Below are 19,665 nucleotides of genomic sequence, written 5' to 3' on the forward strand. Positions count from 1 at the left end.
AATGTTTCTTTGCCTGCTTATCTCTAAATAAGATGTGTATATTACTGTTTTTTTTTTATGAATTACAGATACCATGACTCACCTATGAGGGAAAGTTAGCAACTTAAAATTTGATGGCTTTCTCTTTCCAATGTTGGCGATCATTAGTTTCACAAATCTATCAGAGTCCCATCAGATTTTATAATATTGTGACAGTGAAGCATCAGTCATACTTGACTTACAGGGATCACACTTCGTTTCTCATGTAGCTGTTAGACATTCTGGCCCCTTTGGTGGCTTAGTTTTCTACAACGTGCAACCGATTTCTTCATTGCCTCTGAAAAAAGGTTACTCTATAAGATCTCCCAGTGCCCCAGGTTGAGCGCACCTACTCCAAACACCTGAAAGCCCAAATGCTTCGAATTCTGGAGCTTTGTGAGCAGTGACAAGTAGAAAATAACATACCACAAAATTTTGTTTCGTGTGCAAAATTATGCAAAAATATTATATAAAGTTAGTTTCAGCCTATGGGAACAAAGCGCATCAGAAGGGAAGTCTGTTCCTAGCAGGTCCCCATCAGCAGAGCTCTCACTATTAATAACCCCCAAAGCTGACTCTGAAACACTTCTATCCCCAGGCATGTTAGGTGCAGGATTCTACACTTCGTCAAAAAACCTCATAGAATTTGTTTCTCCTGTTCCGAGGTAATAACCCCACAGGCCACCTGCATGGCGTGATCCACACCAGCTGCTGCCGGGCCCCGTGACATGGCTTGACCTGGACCTAGGACTGGGATGCCCATTATTCCTAGACTACTTACATACCACAGGTAAAACTACATGCCTAAAAATATTGAGGGTGTGTTTACCCTTGACCAAAACTTAGACTCTGTGCTGTAAGTATTTATTTAGCATATTTTTTAAGGTAACTAAACTTTTCTTTTTTATAGTTTTTCTTATTAACCAACTTGATTAGAACCTCACTTTTATCCCGGATTATTCAATGGAAAAAGCCTAAGTAGACTCAGTGTGTGCAGTACAACAGATTTCATTTTTGTGTATTTTGTGAAGATTATGAGGTCCACACTCAGAACCGTGACCACATCTGTTGCGGCTAAGGTTGAAATCTGGCATTACCAGGAAGCCCTGAGATTGGTGCAAAATGGCAGCCTCCCTTTGTCATGGAAGCTTCCTCTTCTCTCCCCGGACCCCACACCCACTACCTGTAGACCTTCGGGAACTTACAGGCCCAACTCCCTATGTCAGGCAGAACCTGTCCAACAAGCACTTGGGGTTCCACCCTATGCTAGTGAGGCATCTCAGTATAGCCTAGCCCCTCAGCCAATGACCATCCTGGATTGTCCTACTCCCGCCCACAAAGTTCTATATAGTCCTCTCACCCCTGGAATAAAGTTGGTCTGCTTCCCCGCAGCCGATGCCGGAAGTTCATTTTCGTCCTGCTCACAGTCCTCACCTCTGCTCCCTTTGTCCTAGGGGACCGATGGCCATGATCCCTGGAGGGCCAGAGAGAGCCCCAACACACATCCATCACCACCATGCTACATGCATCGAGATGCACCTCTTGTATTGGGCCAATATCTCCCCATTTGCTCCCGCTTTTTAGCTCATGACAACCACAGTGCCATTCTTTGCTACTTTAAGTCTGACTTTGTCAGATTTCACATATAAGTATGATGACACAGAATTTATTTTTCTGTCTGAAATAAATCCTTCAGGATCACTGATGTTGTTGCAATGAAAATGGCTTCTTTTTTTAAAGGCCAAATAGTATCCTCCTGGGAACATGTACCATGTTCTTTAGCCATGTTCCTGCTGGTGCATACACAGAACACTGTCATATGTTGGAATATTATGAATAATGCTACAATGGATTGGGGTAGGAGTTGGGGGTGAGCTCAAATTCTGATGTCATTTTCCTTGGATACATATGTACATATATATTTACATATACATACATATGTATACATATACATACATACATAAATGCACACATACATAACCAACTGCTGGGCCATGTCATAATGTTATCAGCTGGTTAGTGAAAAGTCTCCCACTATTTTGCATAATGGCTGTACTAACTTATAGTCCCACCTTCAATGCCTCAGAGTGTTCTTTCCTCCACATCCTTGTCAGCTCTTCTTTCTGGTATTTATCGGGCATGATGTGACATCTCGTCATGGTTTTGATTTGTATTTCCTTGACTGATGATATTGGCCATTTTTCACACACCCCTTGGCCATTTGGATACATTCTTTGGGGAAATGACCTAGCCATTTTAAATCAGAATATTTGCCTTTGAGATGCATGAGTTCTCATATATTTTAGATATGATATCTTAATTAGACATTTACTTTGCAGATATGATTTTTGAATTCTGTAGGTTGCCTGTTCATTTTATTGATTGTTTCCACTGCACGGAAATACAATGCAATCGCAGTGGTCTATTTTTGGCTTTTGGGGGGCTTGTAATTTTGAAGTCATGCCAGGGAATCATTGCTAACACCAGTGTCTTTTTATAACTTTAAAAGCATCCCTGTCTTGTGCTGTTTAAAGTGTTACTCTTGGGCACCTGATGCCTTTTTTTTACCTCTTCTCCATCCCTCTCCTTTTCCTTCTCTTCCTCCTCCTCCCTTTCTTCCCCATCCTCTTCCTCTCTTTCTCAGATAGACAGCTTACATTGCAAATTTGATTCTATCACCTGTCAGCTATGTGGGCAACTTATTTATCAATTTGCCTAGGTTCCTCACTTTAAAAGCTTTCTTCAAAACTGTCTGAGAGGAATACGGGAAGGGGCAACTAACACTAAAGGCCTTTTGAAAAGCCACATGGAAGCCTACTATTCTGTCTTCTCAATGGTCCACACATGACCTGTCTTCTGAACCTTTGGGTTCTATCTAAGGATTTAAATCCCATGGTCTGAGAAGGGTTCCAGGTAGACTGGGTCAGTGCCCTCCTCATGGCCTGGTTTTTTTGTTTGTTTTTATTTACTTGCCTTTGTAAAGGTTTTGTCTTCAAATATCATCACATTTTGAGATACTTTTGGTTGGCACTTCAACAGGTGAATTGGGGAGAGATATGATTCAGCCATCACAGTAAGACATGTTTAAGTTAGAATTTCTTTAGCTGAGAAAGTGAACAGCAGATGGCAGGTCCTAGATAACCCTGCATCAACAAGAGGAGGAGCACAGCAGACAGCAGGCCCTGGATCACCCTACATCAACAAGAGGAGGAGGGAATGTACACAAATAAAAGTCATGGTAAAAGGGGGAAACAGGTAGAATTTGCAGGATGTGTGGATGTACCCCTTTAATACCACCACTGCAGAGGTAGAAGCAGGCATGTTTCTGAGTTCCAGGCCAGCCTGATCTACGTAGTGAGACCCTTCTCTAGAAAAAAAGAAAAGAGTTGTGATTTTCATTCTGTAGAGAAACAACGCAAGAACTGACAGGGCTCAGAGTAATCTAAATAGGATGTTCTGGGTGATTAGTGCTTTGGAAAAACTGAGACTATAGATAGGCCGCTGAGAAAGTTCTGGTGTTATCAGGGACCGTGACAGGTTCTGGTAGTAAATTATATGAAGGGGCGTAGTCAAAGGGGTGTGGTCAAAGGGGTGCTAGGCAACATCTTTGCATTTAACTGGAGTTAGAATGGACCGATAACCATTGTACGTCCATATATTATACACCAAATCTTACTTAGCTTCCTAGGAATATGCTTAGGGTTTATAGCAGGAATTCTATATCTTATTCAGGAAGGGTGATTATTTTATCTTATTTTAGGAGCTATATACTTTTTTTTTTAGAGATAAAATCGATTGTCTTTAATCTTAGCATGCTAAGCCGTGTGCAGTAATGTGTTCGGCTTTAGAAACAGCGTCAACGCAGAGGCATCGACCCCTGAGTTAGGGAGATAGAGCTAAGGTACTAGAACAGGGCACAGGCCACAGTGAGTATAGCCCCACAGCAAATTGTCTGTATAATAACTGTAATAAAACATCTACAGATCAAAGGAACACTTTCTCACTGGCCCTAATGCATTCTGATCCGTTCTCTGTCCTTCCTCATTTCTTATGTGAAAATAAAACAAGACCAGACAAATAAAGCAGCAGACGCTATTTATTCTGACCTTGAAGGGAGTTGGCCTTAGCTGCCCATGTTTGTTTGGTGTTTTTTTGGGGGGAGGGTGTTAATGGAGGACTGTGGAAGAGCTGACAAGCTAGGTGTTTGCTGGGGGTAAGCTAAAGTGCCTTCTTGAGCTTTTTGTGTTACATAGAATCATGAACAAAACCCAGGGGAAAGGTATCATTTGTGAATCAGATCCCTGCCGTTTGAGCTAATGTGAAAGAAGTCACCGCCGTGCAGGCTTTTGCAGGCCTTAGGGCCACAGCTATGTTGTTGTTGGGCTTAGTCTTTGGGCCTTTGTGTTTGCCTGAAGAAGTATCCCAAGCGGAGGGCTTCAGGGACTGCACAGGCAAATGAGACACACAACCATATGCGCAGGCTGACATGCACTAAGACACTGATCTGCACATATGGATATAAGCCACAGGCCAGGAAGCTCTGGGGTTCAGCATGTTTTAAACCGGAAATGGATAATCAACTATAGACAATCATTCTGAAATATCAAATGCTGCACTGTGAGTTCTTCAAAAGCGTTGGCAATAAAGCCATTTTCCCCATATTGACAAACATTGAAAACTTATTTATTTTACTTTAAGGAAGAAAAACAGCCTTTCAGCTTAACATAACTCAAAGATAATGCAGTATTTTGTTCTTTGCCATACTTGGGTTATAGATGATGATCTTAAAGAGGCCCTTAGAAGCAGCTGGCTGAAAAGAACAGATTCCTAACTTGGGCCTACAAGGTAACGGAAGGCAGGATGAAAGCCAAGCTGCCTCCTTTACAGTGGGCCACTGCTTATCTCTGCACATAGGCGTGTAAACCACTCAAGAAGTGTCTCTAAAGCTAATGCCAGGACTCTGAGGATAAACTTGGAGACACTGGATTCTTTTCCTGGGGTTATTAGGAGCTACGGCTGAGCCTAGTGCCTTGTGACATTTGGGGGCATGCCTTATAGTCTCAGCCCAATGCTGGCATCTAATCTGCACATAGGGACATCTGAGGTGGCGGGTTCCCTCGTGTTGTGTTTTGAGTCTGAAAAAAACCTTGTAAGAGAGGAGGAACTGATGCAGTTATTTTAAATGCAGAGGGAAAACAGTCTTGGCTGAACGCAGTTCCTTCCCCAGAGTGCCAGAGCAGAGAGCAAACACTTATCTGTCTCTAGCAGTGAGGCTCCCTCCTCCTGCAAGGTTCGCCTTTAAGCACACAGCTCTCAGTCAGTCACCTCTTCTTTGTTCTATCACCATTTTCAGGCATGACATCACTGTGGCCCAGGAAGTTCTGAACTGTGGCTTAAAACAGCAAGATTAAACTATAACGTGACTCTTAAGGAGGAATTGCCTCCGATGCTTGTCTGCAACTCAGCACTCGTTTGCATGTAAAATTGCCAATCCTCTTAATTTGTAGCTTACTTCCACCATAAATGTGACCTTTTTTGCTTCCTCGGTCTACTTCAAGTTCGCCGAAAACATTCAGATATTTAATCACAGAGAGAGGCATGCTGAAGCCCTAACACACTAATTACTGGGTAATTCCTCTTTTTGTCCAGGTCAAGCCATTCATACACAATGGGCTTCCTTAAAAGAGCAGCATCTAATGGAACCAGACAGAGTGCCACTCTAATCCGTCATTCCTGTGCACTCCATCACAGCGCTGCCAAAGCACTGCCGGGAACTTCTCCCTGCTGAAACAGAACCACAGTGGGAAGAAAGGCAAACTTCCCCCACAGCTGTTTGCTGACACCTCAGAGCATCGTCAGGCCTGAGAAGCTTAGAGGAGAACGCAAGACTTTTTCTTTTCTCCTACTGCTGACTGCAAGGAAGGAGGTATCGGGAAAAGGAAAAAACCAGAGGGCTATTTGACCTCCAGCTTCTGGGCTGCTGCTCTTGGTGGCTGTGGTCCAAAAGGGCGGCCGGGCTTTCAATGCCCGCATGGGCATTCACATCTAAACCAGCCATAAACTGGTGCTGATCAAACTGCTAACCTCAAAGGGAGAGCAGAACTCTCAAGGCGTGGTGGCCCTTCTCCTTGTCCAGGCAATAATTTCTACTTTCAACTGGCCACAGATTTTAATCCATGTTTTATATCAATCTCTAAGTTAAATATCTCCCAGGAACTTGGCACTCTGATATCTGTGAACTATATGCAACAACCTACCAAGTTTCATGAAAATATACCCCAAAGAGAAAATACCACTGTAACACTTTTCTCCACTTCTTCCATCTAGTTTTATGAACTCCATGTCAGAGGATGTAACGCAAGGCTGCATTTCACTCCGCCTCATCCTACACCATTAAGGAAACTGCACTCTCTGCCTCTGAACACACGAAGTCTCTTGAATGAAGACATACTGGTAGTTAATGCAAGTCACTCAAGGGACCTAGACACACTCTGAGGAATTATTTTGGAAGTATTTTGGCCAGATGTGACAGCCACCATATCTGAAAGGTTTCTATTTGAAGCTATCAAGGACTGGATGACCCAGAATATTCAAATCTGAAATTTTGAAATAGAAGCTTATCTTGATGTGTGCTTGGCAATTAAGCAGTGACGAGCCATGTGTTTCCTCATTATTCTGTCATTACTGGCAGTAGTTGCCCTGAAATGGGTTTTTTTTTAAAAAGACCATTCCATGCATGGTATTAATATTTCTGCAAGTTAAGGTACCAAAGTGAAATAGTGCCACATAGGTGTGAGCTGCAAGATGTCACCCATGCTGAGATTCTGTGTGGCTGGACTCAGATGAACAGGCAGGCTCTGCTTTACTTCTTAAATAAAGCCAATCTTGAATTAGGCAAGTGCTAAAACCCGGAAGCTCAGGTAATTGCAATTATAAATAACTTATAAATAAATAAATAGCAAAAGGAGAGCATAGAACCTAAGAGCAAATGCCACCAATTCTGAAGGCCACTGCAGGGTACAAGGGAGGATATGGATTTAAGGGGAAGGTGATCTGGATTAAAATCCCAGTCCTGAGACCATTACAGAATGGAATTTAGGCAAGTGTCTTAACTTCTCCTATCCTTATGTCATTTATATGTAAGTGGTGCTGCTGTAAAGATTAGATTAGAAATATTACATAAAAGTGCTCAGCACATTGATGGCGGGTATGCAGCATTTAGTGGATGCTATTATTACATTATTCCCATAATACAGGGTATGTCGAAGTTAACTTTACAGTTGCTTTTAGAAATGCACAAAATCATGTAATTAAAATTACAACTGTCATAATATCAATAACTATAATCAGTAATCAATAACTAATATTTATTGAGCATTCCTACTTATTAAATCTTCAGAACACAGGTAGAGTGGATGCCATGCACATCCTGCAGATAATGAAACTGAAATATAGAAAACATAGTCAATGGAATGACTCAGAAAATCCTAGCAGGCAGTGGGGTTGGATAGAGTCAGACTTGAAGGACCAATACATTTTAATTTTAAAACATTTTCACCTCAAAAAGTAAGCCCTTCCTTATTAGAGGTCACGCCCCATTATCCTAACCATTTGGACTCTAGAAAACACCTATCTCCTTTATCTGTTGATTTGCCCAGTGAGGACAGTTCATCTGAACACAATTTTATAATGTGCTCTTCTGGTGACTAGCCTTTTTTTTTTTTACTTAGCATGATTTTTTTTTTTAAACAGGTCCATCCATGTTGAACTATGTATCAAGACTTCATTACTTTCAACTGTTGTAGTGTAGATATACCACATCTTTTCTATTTGTTCTTCAGTTTGAAGGACTCTGATTTCACTGAACAAGCTTGTCGGGTTATGTACTCATTTTATGTTCTACTATTTGAGGAGCAACCATTCTAGTCTCCAAAGCTCTGGGACCATTGTCTATACCCATCCGAAGTGTTCAAAGGGCTCACTTTCTCCATATACACACCAATACTTGTTAATTTCTGTCTTTCAAATAATAGTTTAGTTGATCTTAAGCATTTTATTTAAAATAATCGAGTTTGGCTTAACACAACCATAATTTTAGTAATGCAGTGACAGAATGTTGCCTTTTCTCTTCCACTATATGAAGATGCAGTGAGGAGGCACCACCTGTGAACCAGCAAACGAGGTCTTACCAGACACCGAGGCATCTGGTATGCTCATCTTAGACTTCCCCGATACAAGAATATTCAAAACTACATCTGTATTGTTGCCAAGACATTCTGCTCATAGGATTTTGTTACAGTATCCCAAACGGACCAAGACGCTGGCTAAAACCATCAACTTGGAAAGGCGAAGGAAACAGGAGTTTACATGGTACGCAAATTTTCACAGTGGATGATAAGGTTAATACGTTTGGCCGTGGACACAGAGGGAGAAGTCTGTTTGGTAGTATAGAGTTCGTCAACAGGCTCATAGCAGATAAACCATAAAAAGTGAAGATATGGCTCAGCCCTTAAGAGCTCCCAGCAACCACATGGTGGCTTACAACCATCTATAATGTGATCTCATGCCCTCTTCTGGTGTGCAGGTGTACATGCAGGCAGAGCACTGTGTACATAATACTAAATAAATAAATCTTTTTTTTAAAAGTGAAGACAGCTTTAAAAAATTAATGACAAAAATGAAAACAAAAAAACAGAGAAAAAATATTTGAGTGTAAGTGCATGCTCAAAGACAGCCAGGACGCCCAACACTGTAGGCTGCCTTCCCAGGAGTGCTCTGGCTTTGTTAGGGTACCCACCTCCCCAGATAAGCCACCCCATTCAGAGGAAGCCCTCTGGCTGTGTTTATTGGCTTGAGAACAACTTCATCTGGCCTTGCAGGTCAAACTGACTCAGTCAGACTGAAAGGACAGGCCACTGGTCTGGGTTGGTGGTGAGGTAGTCCTTTCCGTCCCTCACCGCCGCCCCGCCCCTGCCGGTCGCCCCCTCCCACCCATCCCCCACCCCACCCCCACCCCCGACACCTGGAAGCCTGTTGCCAGCTACTCTGTGTCTCAGGCTCCCTTGTGTCTGTGAGCACCCACATGACGTGCCATTGCCAGCAGGAAGGGGTCTGCCTGGAAGTCCTAACCCCAGTCCTGGTCCTGCTGGAAGCATTCTCTCATCAAGGAGGGAGCTGACCAAAGAGGCCATGTAAGGCCAAGAAACCTTTTTCCTAACCGTCCCACCCATGACATCTATTCTAATACCAGGCTTCCAACTACGAGAATCAATCAGGCTCCCTGTTGCTGAAGCAATCTTTGGGTTTCATTTCTGTTACTTGAACTTGAAAGCATCCTACAGCAGGTAGCCTAACTCTCAAAGAGTCTGGGAAATGTGAATGATACAGGAGAATCAGCAGAGCTCGGTGTGTGCTCGGAGGGAAGATGAATTCTCAGGAGGAGACATAAAAGGACCGACAGCACTACGAGCTGTGGATTCATCAAGACAGTCCTGCGCTCCTTCTGCTCAGATGTGGGGCCTCTTAGATGAATCCTCACATCCTCGCCAGCCTGCTTCACAATCGGCAAAGTGCTTAGAGCCTGGGGGAGGGAAGGCTACTTTAAAATCAGAGAGCGTGATTATAAGGACGCAGTTATATGAAAAAAGAACAGTCAAATAAGGCCTATTTCCTAAGCACACCGGAAGTGTACAGTATGTAGCTCTTCCTAATTCACCAATCGAGTCTAGTAAGTCTTAAATGCACTGCACTCCAGGAGGGTTTTTTTTTTCATACAAAATGTGACTAATTTAAAATATACACCTAAAGGTAAAAAGGAAAGAACACAGACCTTCCCCATGTCCATCATGTAGATTTTAGAATTAGCAGTGTTTGTCACCCTAGTCACCCTTATACATAAGAGCTTTAGTTGTTGGAAAAGCGGAGTGTAGCATGTTCTACAAACTGCCAAGGCCAAAACATGGAAGCCCATCTGACCGGCAGCATAAACTTTTCACTTGAAATATAAAACAACATATTAAAATTGTTAGTTAATCAATACCCAGCCCTATTTTATTAATGTGCCTAAGAACATATTTAACCTAAAGCAAACATAAGCTCACCAATCCCTACCAGTTACATGTAACCTTTACATTTAAATTTAATCTACTGATATAAAATGCTCCTAGGCAGGAGAGATGGCTCCGCAGTTAAGGGCAATGGCTCCCCTTTCAGAAGACCAGGGTTCAAATCCCAGCACCCACATGGCAGGTTGTAACTGTCTGCAACTCCAAGATTTGACACCTTCACACAGAGAAACATGCAGGCAAATCATTAATGCACATTTGAAACAAAACAAAACAAAACAAAAATAATAGTAAATTAAAAAAAAAAGAAAAAGAAAAAGTCTCCATGTTTCATAGCTATTAAGCTGTCAGAATCACTTTGTCTCCATTACATACTTGTTATGATCTTTTAGAAAAATATTTGTATTATATTTACGCTTTTTTGTTCTGTGGCCTCAACGTCAGAAGTTCTCACAGTATAGTCAAGAAATTCCTGAGGTTCTGGACCTTTCAGGAATTTGAAAGGCCCAAACCATCTTCAAGGAGAATATTTGGCTCTCTGTCTTGTGCTCAACGCCATGGAGGAGGGTGATCTGTAACAACACAGCTACAGTGGAGGAGTTTCCAAGGGCTGTGTGACCTCTAACAACACTGCTATAGTGGAAGTGGGATGTACACACCAGACCCCAGCAGTCTTCTACTAAACCAGGCCCCAAAAAGGCTTGTAAATATATGTCATAATTTCAATCTTCTCATCAGTTTTTCTATTTTGAAAATATAATTGCTTGCTTGGTCACATACGACATTATTTGTAAGGAATTAATACATAGAACCGAAATTTTTATTTCAATTTTACTTTTTGATTATTATATAGAAAGGAACAGGCCCCTCCACAGCCCAAACAAAAATCCCCGGAAAGCTCAATAATTTTTAAGAGTACAAGGGGGTACTAAGAACAAAAAGGTTGCCAGGTGTGGTGGCGCATACCTGTCATCCCAGCACTCTGGGAGGCAGAGGCAGGTGGATCTCTGTGAGTTCGAGGCCAGCCTGGTCTACAAAGCGAGTCCAGGAGAGCCAAGGCTACACAGAGAAACCCTGTCTCAGAAACAACAACAATAACAACAACAACAAACCCAATCAATCAATCTAACAAAAAACTCAAAACAAAACAATACAAACAAAATATCAAAAAGTTTGAGAACTGCCATTCCACACACACTTCCTTTCTTGTTATCTAACATCGTGTAGGTTAATTTTTGTCGACGATGTGAGGTAGAGTCACCAGGAAAGAAGAGTTGCCTTCAACAGAATGGCCTATGAATGAACTGGTGGGGGAATTTTTTTAATTAGTGATTTACGGAGGAGGGTCCAGCCGACTGTGGGCAGTGGCACCCTTGGGCAGGTGGTCCTGGGATATATAATAAAGCAGGCCAAGTAAGTGCTGAGGAGCAACGCGGCAAGCAGCACCCCCTCCCCCATGGTCTCTGCTTCAGTTTCCACCTCCAGGTTGACACCTTGAGCTCCTGCCCTGGCATCCTCTGATGATGGACTATGACCTATCGGCTGAAATAACCATTTCATCCCTAAGTTCATTTTGGCCAATGTTTTATCACAGCAACAGAAAGTAAAAATAGGCCAGAAATTGGTACCAGGAACAGGGTTTTGTTGAGATGAACTTAATTGTGTTATTTTGGGAAGGACTGTGGGAAGATTTTGGAGCTTTGGGTTAGAAGAGGTCTGTAAGTGCTCAGAGCTTAAGGAGATGGCATTGGGTGCCAGAAATACAGGAATGTAGCAAGATGGCGGCTTGGCTCATGAAACTTCAGCTAGAAGAGGGTTTTGTTTTGTTTTGTTTTGTTTTGTTTTGTTTTGTTTTAACTAGAAATAAAAGAACCTTTCTCTAACATCCCTTCCACAGCCTGTGGTTTCAGAAGGGATGTGGGTTGGGTGGGTTGCTGTGGAAGTTAACACTCACCTTCACCAGCTCTGTGTAGCCAGTCTCCCTGGGTGTCCACCATGGCTGCGCCTTTAGACCGTTCACATTGTAGAGGGAACGCTGCCAGACAGAGGCAAAATGTCCTCTCTTGTGGCCCAGCTCATACCACTTATATGCCTGGAAGAACAGAAAAGCCGCTTCACACTCCTCTTTTCGAGGAAACATTTTTCATTCCGAAATTAATTAAAGGAGGGACTATAAGCTAGTGCAGATGCCCCGACTCACGGTGCGGCCATCACGCAGGCCTACTTCCTCACAAGGCACAGAATGTCTTTCTTCAGCATCAGTGTTCCTGCAGAGGACCCATGATGCATGACTGACAAGGGCACAGCTCACCCCCACTGCACAGCATCACAGATAGTGTGGTGCTATATATTAGTGCCCTGGGAAGAGCTCAAAAACCAAAATTTGAAATGTGGTTTCTATTGAATGCAGATTGCTTCAACACCCCACAAAGCTGAAAAGCCTGAAAAAAAAGTATGACCTCTCTTAATTAAGAGAGGTGCTATCTGTTGGTAGCATCTGCGGTTTAGCTAAGCTTCTATAAGCTGTTAGGATAAGCGAACCCTAGCATCCTAGTTTCACTCTCAGGCTGTCAGCTTTGTGGATTCTGGATTCATTCCCCACCTACTTTGGTTTCCACACATCTAAGCCAGTTTAGAACTCATTTGTTGAAAATACACATCATTTAAGACACTGAAGGAGGCCATGTTTGTATTTAGCTTTCATTTTGTGAGTTCAATTTTTATACATGTTTTTTAGAAGAATGGATTATGATTTAAACAATTTCAAATACATTTGCTATTTACTGAAATGGGCTGCTAAAATCAAGAGTAAATTACTTTCCTAGTAACTTTCTTTGATGTCCCACGGTGGCAGAATAGATGTAAAGGAAATATTTTTCTGAGTTGGTAATAAATTGTATAGTACCTATAGATATACAGAGTATAGTAGAAAGTTATCTGATATACTGTACTATACTTTGTTCGTGGTGTACGTACATTTTCTGTACCAAAGGACAATACTCCTAGTTTCACGTTGACTCTCATGATACACCTGGTGTCTAAGACTAGTCCCCCCCTCCCCCCTTACAATCGACTACAGAGTACTTGTTCCATATGGCTGGCCAAAATCAGGCCCTGCCATATGCCCACCAGTGGCTCTCCCTGAGGCTGCCTGCCTCACACACCCATTTTCTTTGGACAGAAGTTTCCTAGTGGCACCATCTCCTCCAATGCTACATCTGATCTAAGGACTGCTCTTGAGAACTGATTTTTTTTTTCCCCTCTTAAATGTGCAAGTCTCCCCCCCACTTCATGTGTAGTGTCTCCTCACATAGGCCAGGGTGGCCTCGCAGGTGCACTTCTCCCGCCTTGGCTTCCTTAGTGCTGGGATTATAGGCACGTGCTATCACACCTGGTTGAACATCCATGCTTTGATCAATAAAAAGAAGCATCTAATGTTCACTTAAATACCTTCTTTGTAAAACTCTAGATACAATAATTTAAATATAGAAACTACTGACTACTTTTTATTTTATTATTTAAAAAACTTGCAAGCAAATAAAACCACATTTTAGTGTATGAAACTATTAAACCTTTGAAAGTATTTAACAGTCATGTTTCAAACTTTTCTTGCTCATCACAGTGGAGGGTGGGCTCGGTGTACCCCTTTCATTTGCCACAGCACTCCACTATTTGCCTTTTACATAGATGACCTCGTCGATCTTTCTAGAAGTTCCAAATATTTCCATCCTATAAATGTTGAAACTGAGGGTTATAATAGCTGAATTCCTTGAACAAGAATACAAGGCCCCTGAAAACAAGCTAAGTACCCTTTCTCTCTTTTTATTATCTTTTGAAACCATAAAAAAACCTCTTAATTATCTTTCTCATTAAAATCTCAAAGAGCACACATGCTAATGTTTCTTACATATTTTCCTTGAAACACATGCAAGCTGGGCCCAGAGTTCTTTTAAAGCCCAGAAAGTTAAAATGGCTAATTGACATCAGGCTGAAAAAAAAAAATGAAGAAAAGAAAATAGCACTCATCTTTGAAATTAATTTGATCATTATGGTTTCAGCCAATTTGAATTTAAGACTTTATTTCCTAAGCCTTCTGCTGTTCAGCTGAACACTATTAATTACAATATATGGTTCTTAAAAAAAAAAGTCTAGCAGTTCATTAATTTTTGAATCATCAGTAATTCATTTGAAGAACTAGCCATATTGACTGAGGAATAGGAAGAAAAGCAATTCTAGGACAGCCCAAACAGCAGACAGTGTGGCTCAGGGTACGTCCTCCAGGTCTCAGGTTTTGGGGCTACCCTGTGCTAGATGCCTGGGCCAGGCCCTTACAGTACCTGTTCACACTACCTGTACACTCTGCTCTGATGCTCACAGTAACCAGTGAGCATCGAACAACAGCCTTGAATTTGCATTCCTCTGTTATTTCTCCTTTATCAGAAATAAAATCCTCACAATGATAGATCAGAAATTTTAAAATGCATTCTACTGGTATATTATAGGACGAATTCAACAAATTAGGCTAGATTAAAAAAAATGACAACAAAAATTTCTAGAAAATTCAATCAAATAAGAAACCTGTGTAAATGACCTCTGAGTAGAGGTCATTTATCAGGAGTTTTGTTTACATGATAAAAAAAACCAATGAGGCTGACAGCAGGAATTCTTCAGCTACCTTGCTTTTTTGTTTTTTTTTTTCTTTTGAAACAGGGCCATGCAGCCCAGGTGGATGTCAGACTTGCTGTGCAGCTGAAGATGACTTTGAACTTCTGGACCTCCTACCTTTACTTCCGGGGTGCTGGTATTATGGGATGTAGCACCACACCCTCCTTACGTGGTGCTGGGGACCGGAACACTGGGCAAGAACAATAGGAAGTGAGGTAAACTCACAGCCTTGGGCTACCTTCCTAAGTGTTCTGCGTCGACGTCATGTCTATTTTTGTCAAATTATTGCTCTGTGGTCCTTACATAGACACAGACACACACACACACAGACAGACAGACAGACAGACAGACAGACAGACACACACACACACACACACACACACACACACACACACACAGTGAAAGATTCCAGCTCTGAAATCTACGCAATGGATCTGCTCTGAGAGGCCCACCATGATCTGGTCTGTACACTGGGGCCTGGAGACACATTTTTGATAGTAACATTAGGTTGCAACTTGCCTGGGTTGAACTGTAATGGACACGGCGTGGAAACAGGGCTTACTTTCAATCACATATGTTTTGAGAATAAGGTGGCCAGGCAGAAAACGGAACTAATGTAAGAAGCCACAGCCAGGTTCTTACAACACTCACTGAGGTGGCCAATGAGAAACTGGATTTAACGTCCCCTGAACAAAGTGGGGCTGCCAATGGGGCCAGTAAGAGAGGAAAAGAGGGAGGAGCTAAGGCTGACCCCAGTTTTGACTCAGAAGTTGGCAATAAGGGAACCGGAGACAGAGTCTAAAGGGGAAATAGCTCAGAGGAGAAAAGCGAGCTTGCTGTGTGATCTCATGCAGTGCCCTCAGGCTGGCAGTGTGGACACGTGAACCTGCACTTGGAGAATGAGACTAGGCAAGGAGACAGAACGTGGACTGAAGCTACGGGGGCTCCGAGGCTTCACAGCTGCGGGGCCGCCGTGGTTTGTCTTCTACTCTTGCTCCGCCACACTAAAGGAACTGTTCGTTAAACTCCGTTTTCTCATCAGCTGCAGCAGTGGCTGTGGGTTTGCCTCCCCACGAGTCAATCGTCTTTCAGGACGGGAGCGAGCCCATGGATGAGAGCACAGAGGGCAGCTGCCTCCCAGCAGGTAAACTCTGACACAGACTCGACACCTCGTACTGGGTTACGTTAGCACGGGGTTTCTACGGGTTTGTTTCCGTACGGTGTGAGCGCGGATCCTTGTGAACTTTCCAAACCCAGGAACTGTGCTGTTCTTTGCATATTAATGATAATTATGCTGGTAGAACAGTCCCCTAGGCTTAAACATCAGGCTCATAACAAGTGTTCAGTGGTGAATTCATTGTCCTTGAAGTGAGAGCTGTTTTCATCGAAGATACGCGATAAAGTAGATTTCTTTTTATCTGTCTCTGTTCTGCACCACAAAATGTTCAAAGATAAATTAATCGGAGACAATTATATTTACAGTAATTGAACACAAACTTTTACCTAGTGCTGGATACTGTAGCAGACATTTTCTTCTCCTCATTCAAAGGAGGGTTCTTTTTCCATCAATAAGCATGAAGGAACAAAATAATGGCTACCCATCCGCGATGTCTTCTCCCCTCCGTCTCTTCACTTCTAGAGCCTTATTCTATTTTAGTCACATGATTGGTAGGTTAAAGGGGAAAGTACACGCAGACGGAACTGTGGAAAGGAGATGATGCCAATCACCTACACCTGTAATGCTCCTTCCTGTTCCCTGCAGGAGACTGCATAGCCACAAGACCCCTTGCTTCTCTGAGCTTTCAGGTATCCAGAGGTGCCTGATACTCTTAGTGAATTTAGAAGTTTGAAGCTCTGTTGTCCTTAGACGTCACATAGGGAAGGCAGTGGTTACAAAGAGTCACTGCCTCATCTGCCCTGCTTGCTTCAGACTCTGAAGCCAGCTGAGTGAGAATTCCTACAATGGTACAGGATGGAAGAGGTGGGCCTCGTTGTTTGTCGGCATGCAATTCGCAAGGGTTGGGGAAAGGCTAGACACTCATGGTACATGATTTCACAAGCAATGTCCTATTTACACAAACCCACAACTGTGATCAGGAAAGAGGTAATGATAAGAAGATGCTATGTCACTTGTTTTGGTTACTATATCTCGTGTGTGTGTGTGTGTGTGTGTGTGTGTGTGTGTGTGTGTGTGGTGTGTTGGTACCTGTCATTATCCTAGCTATAAATGTTCAGCTTAAATTTAATAGAAAAATTACATGGTTAACCATTAGACTATGCTTAGGGATTAGCCAAATAGTTTAAAAAACATCTACTGCAGAAATTCCAAAATAAAACAAAAACTAATCTTTGTAAATGTTTTTCAAAATTAAAACAATGTTAGAAAGCTCTGTATATCTTAATTCCAAAGATACCTTTCCCAGGCAGCATTTATGTTTCTCTACACACATAGATACAATTAGACACACACACATACACACACACACACACACACACACACACACACACACACCAAAAGAAGTATTTTTCAGATTATATATTTGATAGCTTGGGAAAAATAAGTAAACTGTAAAATCCAAACCCCAAAGATCTTAGAAGAACAGTGCCTTCATAATTTATACTTAAAATGTTTGTAAAGTTCTAACTGGTTTCTAGAGGTGATAATCTCCCCCACACACACTGTCATCACTGGAATAAAGTGACAAACACGGCCAGCAGTACCTCTTTGTTCCCGACCCTCTGCATGGCATCACCCAAGTGGAAATAAAAGCGGCCGTCGTCCGTGCCAGGGTCCCCGGATTCGATTCCTTCCTGGAAAGGACAGTGTTACCATCCATGAAGGCTAACATCTGATGTCTCATTCCTTGATTTCTGTACATTTTTTAAATGTATGAACTATAATATCACACAAGAAAACAAAAGACTTTGAAAATTATATCTAATTATTAAAATTGGACAATGAGGTTGGTCTACATTTTACACTGTAAAAATAAAAATGAGATTATCAATCTAAATTTAAAAAATAAGGTTCTCATTAGCTAATAATGGAATAGCCCATAAATTAGCAAGCACTCTACGTACTTCCCACGGTGGGAGCTTTCATATTTCAATATTGCAGATGATTTCTCTGCCTGGGTATTTTGACATTTATTTTGCTCTCCAAGTCTGACCATATGCCACCTCCAGTCTTTTTATCTTGGAACCCAAACACTTCGTTCCTCGTGTTTCAAGAAATGACAGTCCAAGTGTAAGTGGTATTTCTTCCTACACCCTAAACATGTGCCATAAGCAGTTAATGAAACCTCTTACTAAAATTTTCGGGTTTCAAACCGACTGGAATTTTGACACATGTAATTTTTACTGAACAATTTCTATGGTGAAATGTTTTGCTCTCTCTTCCCTCTTTTCAAATAGGCACTGGCATCAAAAGCTTTGTTTTAAAAAGGGAAGATAAAAAAAAGGGAAGATAAAATACCAGGAGACTGAATATGGAAAAGAAAAAAGACAGACAAAAGTGAAATAGTTTAGTAGTGAGGACTTCTTTTCTGAAAGTTAGATCTTTGAGGCCTCCCTACAAAAGACCCAGTCACTATCTGAGGGCTGGCAAAATGGCTGAGTGAGTTAGGGCACTTGCTGTCAAGCAGGCCTGATGACCTCAGGCTGATCTCCAGGCCCCACACATTGCAAGGAGAGAACTAGTTCCTGCGAGTTGTCCTCTGATCTCCAAGTACATGATATGGATGCACATACTCCATATCCCCATGGTTACATATATATATATATATATGTGTGTGTGTGTGTGTGTGTGTGTGTGTGTGTGTATGTATGTATGTATGGTCAGACCAGTACACATGCCCACAGAGCTCTGGACAGAATGGAGGCATCTGGAGTGTCTGATGACAGCCAGGACACGTGCAAATACAAGCCATCTGGTGTTGGGGGCGGGGGGGGGGGGGGGGCTCCAGTAGCACAATCAGTTAGCGTGCGATACTTAGACAAGCCATCCAGGAGGCACCACTGCTCACCTCTACGCCTCTGGGTTATGGGCCAGACAGAGAACTAGAAGTCTGTGTGACTACACACAGTGTGGGGATTCTTAAGATAGACAACAATGGGAATTGCTGGAAGACGTCACAGAAGCCAGCTACACTGCTCCTGTAGAGGGGGTTTGAAGCTCTCTTCAGCACTCAATAGCGCTTCTCTGTAGCAGGGCCTACTCCGAGCCACCGTATTGTTACTATTCAGAGACAAATTAAACTTAAATGAATCTTAATTCTCTCCACAGTGATAGTAGCCACATTCCAGATATACAGTGCTCTCTTTCTTTTTGTCTCTCTCCCTGTCGTGTGTGTGTGTGTGTGTGTGTGTGTGTGTGTGTGTGTGTGTGTAATTTTGGAGACAGAGTTTCTCTGTGTAACAGCCCTGGCTGTCCTAGAACTTACTCTATACATCAGGTTGGCCTCAAACTCACAGAGATGTGTCTGCCTCTGCCTCCCGAGTGCTGGGATTAAAGGTGTGCACCACCATGCCCAGCAAAAGATAACTTTATTACAGTAAGAATTTTATTTGATAGCCCTGACCAAGACCAAGTGTGATTCTGGTGAACTGTCCAGGCTTCAGTTAAATATGGTAGAAAAAGAAGTGACAAGATATTTTAAGATTTTGAGTGATTCCGAACAATTGTTACCGGTGAAGTCTGAAGCATCTCCTGCGCGCCCCGGCGCTTTGGTCTCCAGCGTGTTTTGGGAGCTCGTGGCACCTTGCTTGCAGAAAGAGGTCACCAGGGGTGGCCCTCGCAGGTTATTCTGCTTCTGCCTCCCACTCATGCATTTCGATTAGTGGTCAGAGACCCTAAGGTGAACAAGCCACCATCGTCGCACATCCTTGCCACCTCGAGCTCTGCCATGCCATGCCCACA

The 19,665-nt window shown here is 42.5% G+C and overlaps 1 protein-coding gene across 6 annotated transcripts in view; it reads right to left on the reverse strand.

Moving 5' to 3' along the window:
* Nucleotides 1-19,665, reverse strand: part of ASPH (aspartate beta-hydroxylase) — a 204,669-nt gene that overhangs the window by 25,779 nt on the left and 159,225 nt on the right. For all 6 annotated transcript variants that reach the window (XM_084776185.1, XM_084776183.1, XM_084776181.1 and 3 more), the window contains 2 exons: nt 17,469-17,558; nt 12,037-12,174 (listed from right to left, as the gene is read on the reverse strand). In XM_084776185.1, the coding sequence (XP_084632311.1) occupies nt 12,037-12,174; nt 17,469-17,558 (228 nt within the window). The remainder of the gene's footprint in view (nt 1-12,036; nt 12,175-17,468; nt 17,559-19,665) is intronic.

The sequence above is a fragment of the Acomys minous genome (genome assembly GCF_964271855.1).
Source record: "Acomys minous genome assembly, chromosome: 1".
Lineage (NCBI taxonomy): Eukaryota > Metazoa > Chordata > Mammalia > Rodentia > Muridae > Acomys > Acomys minous.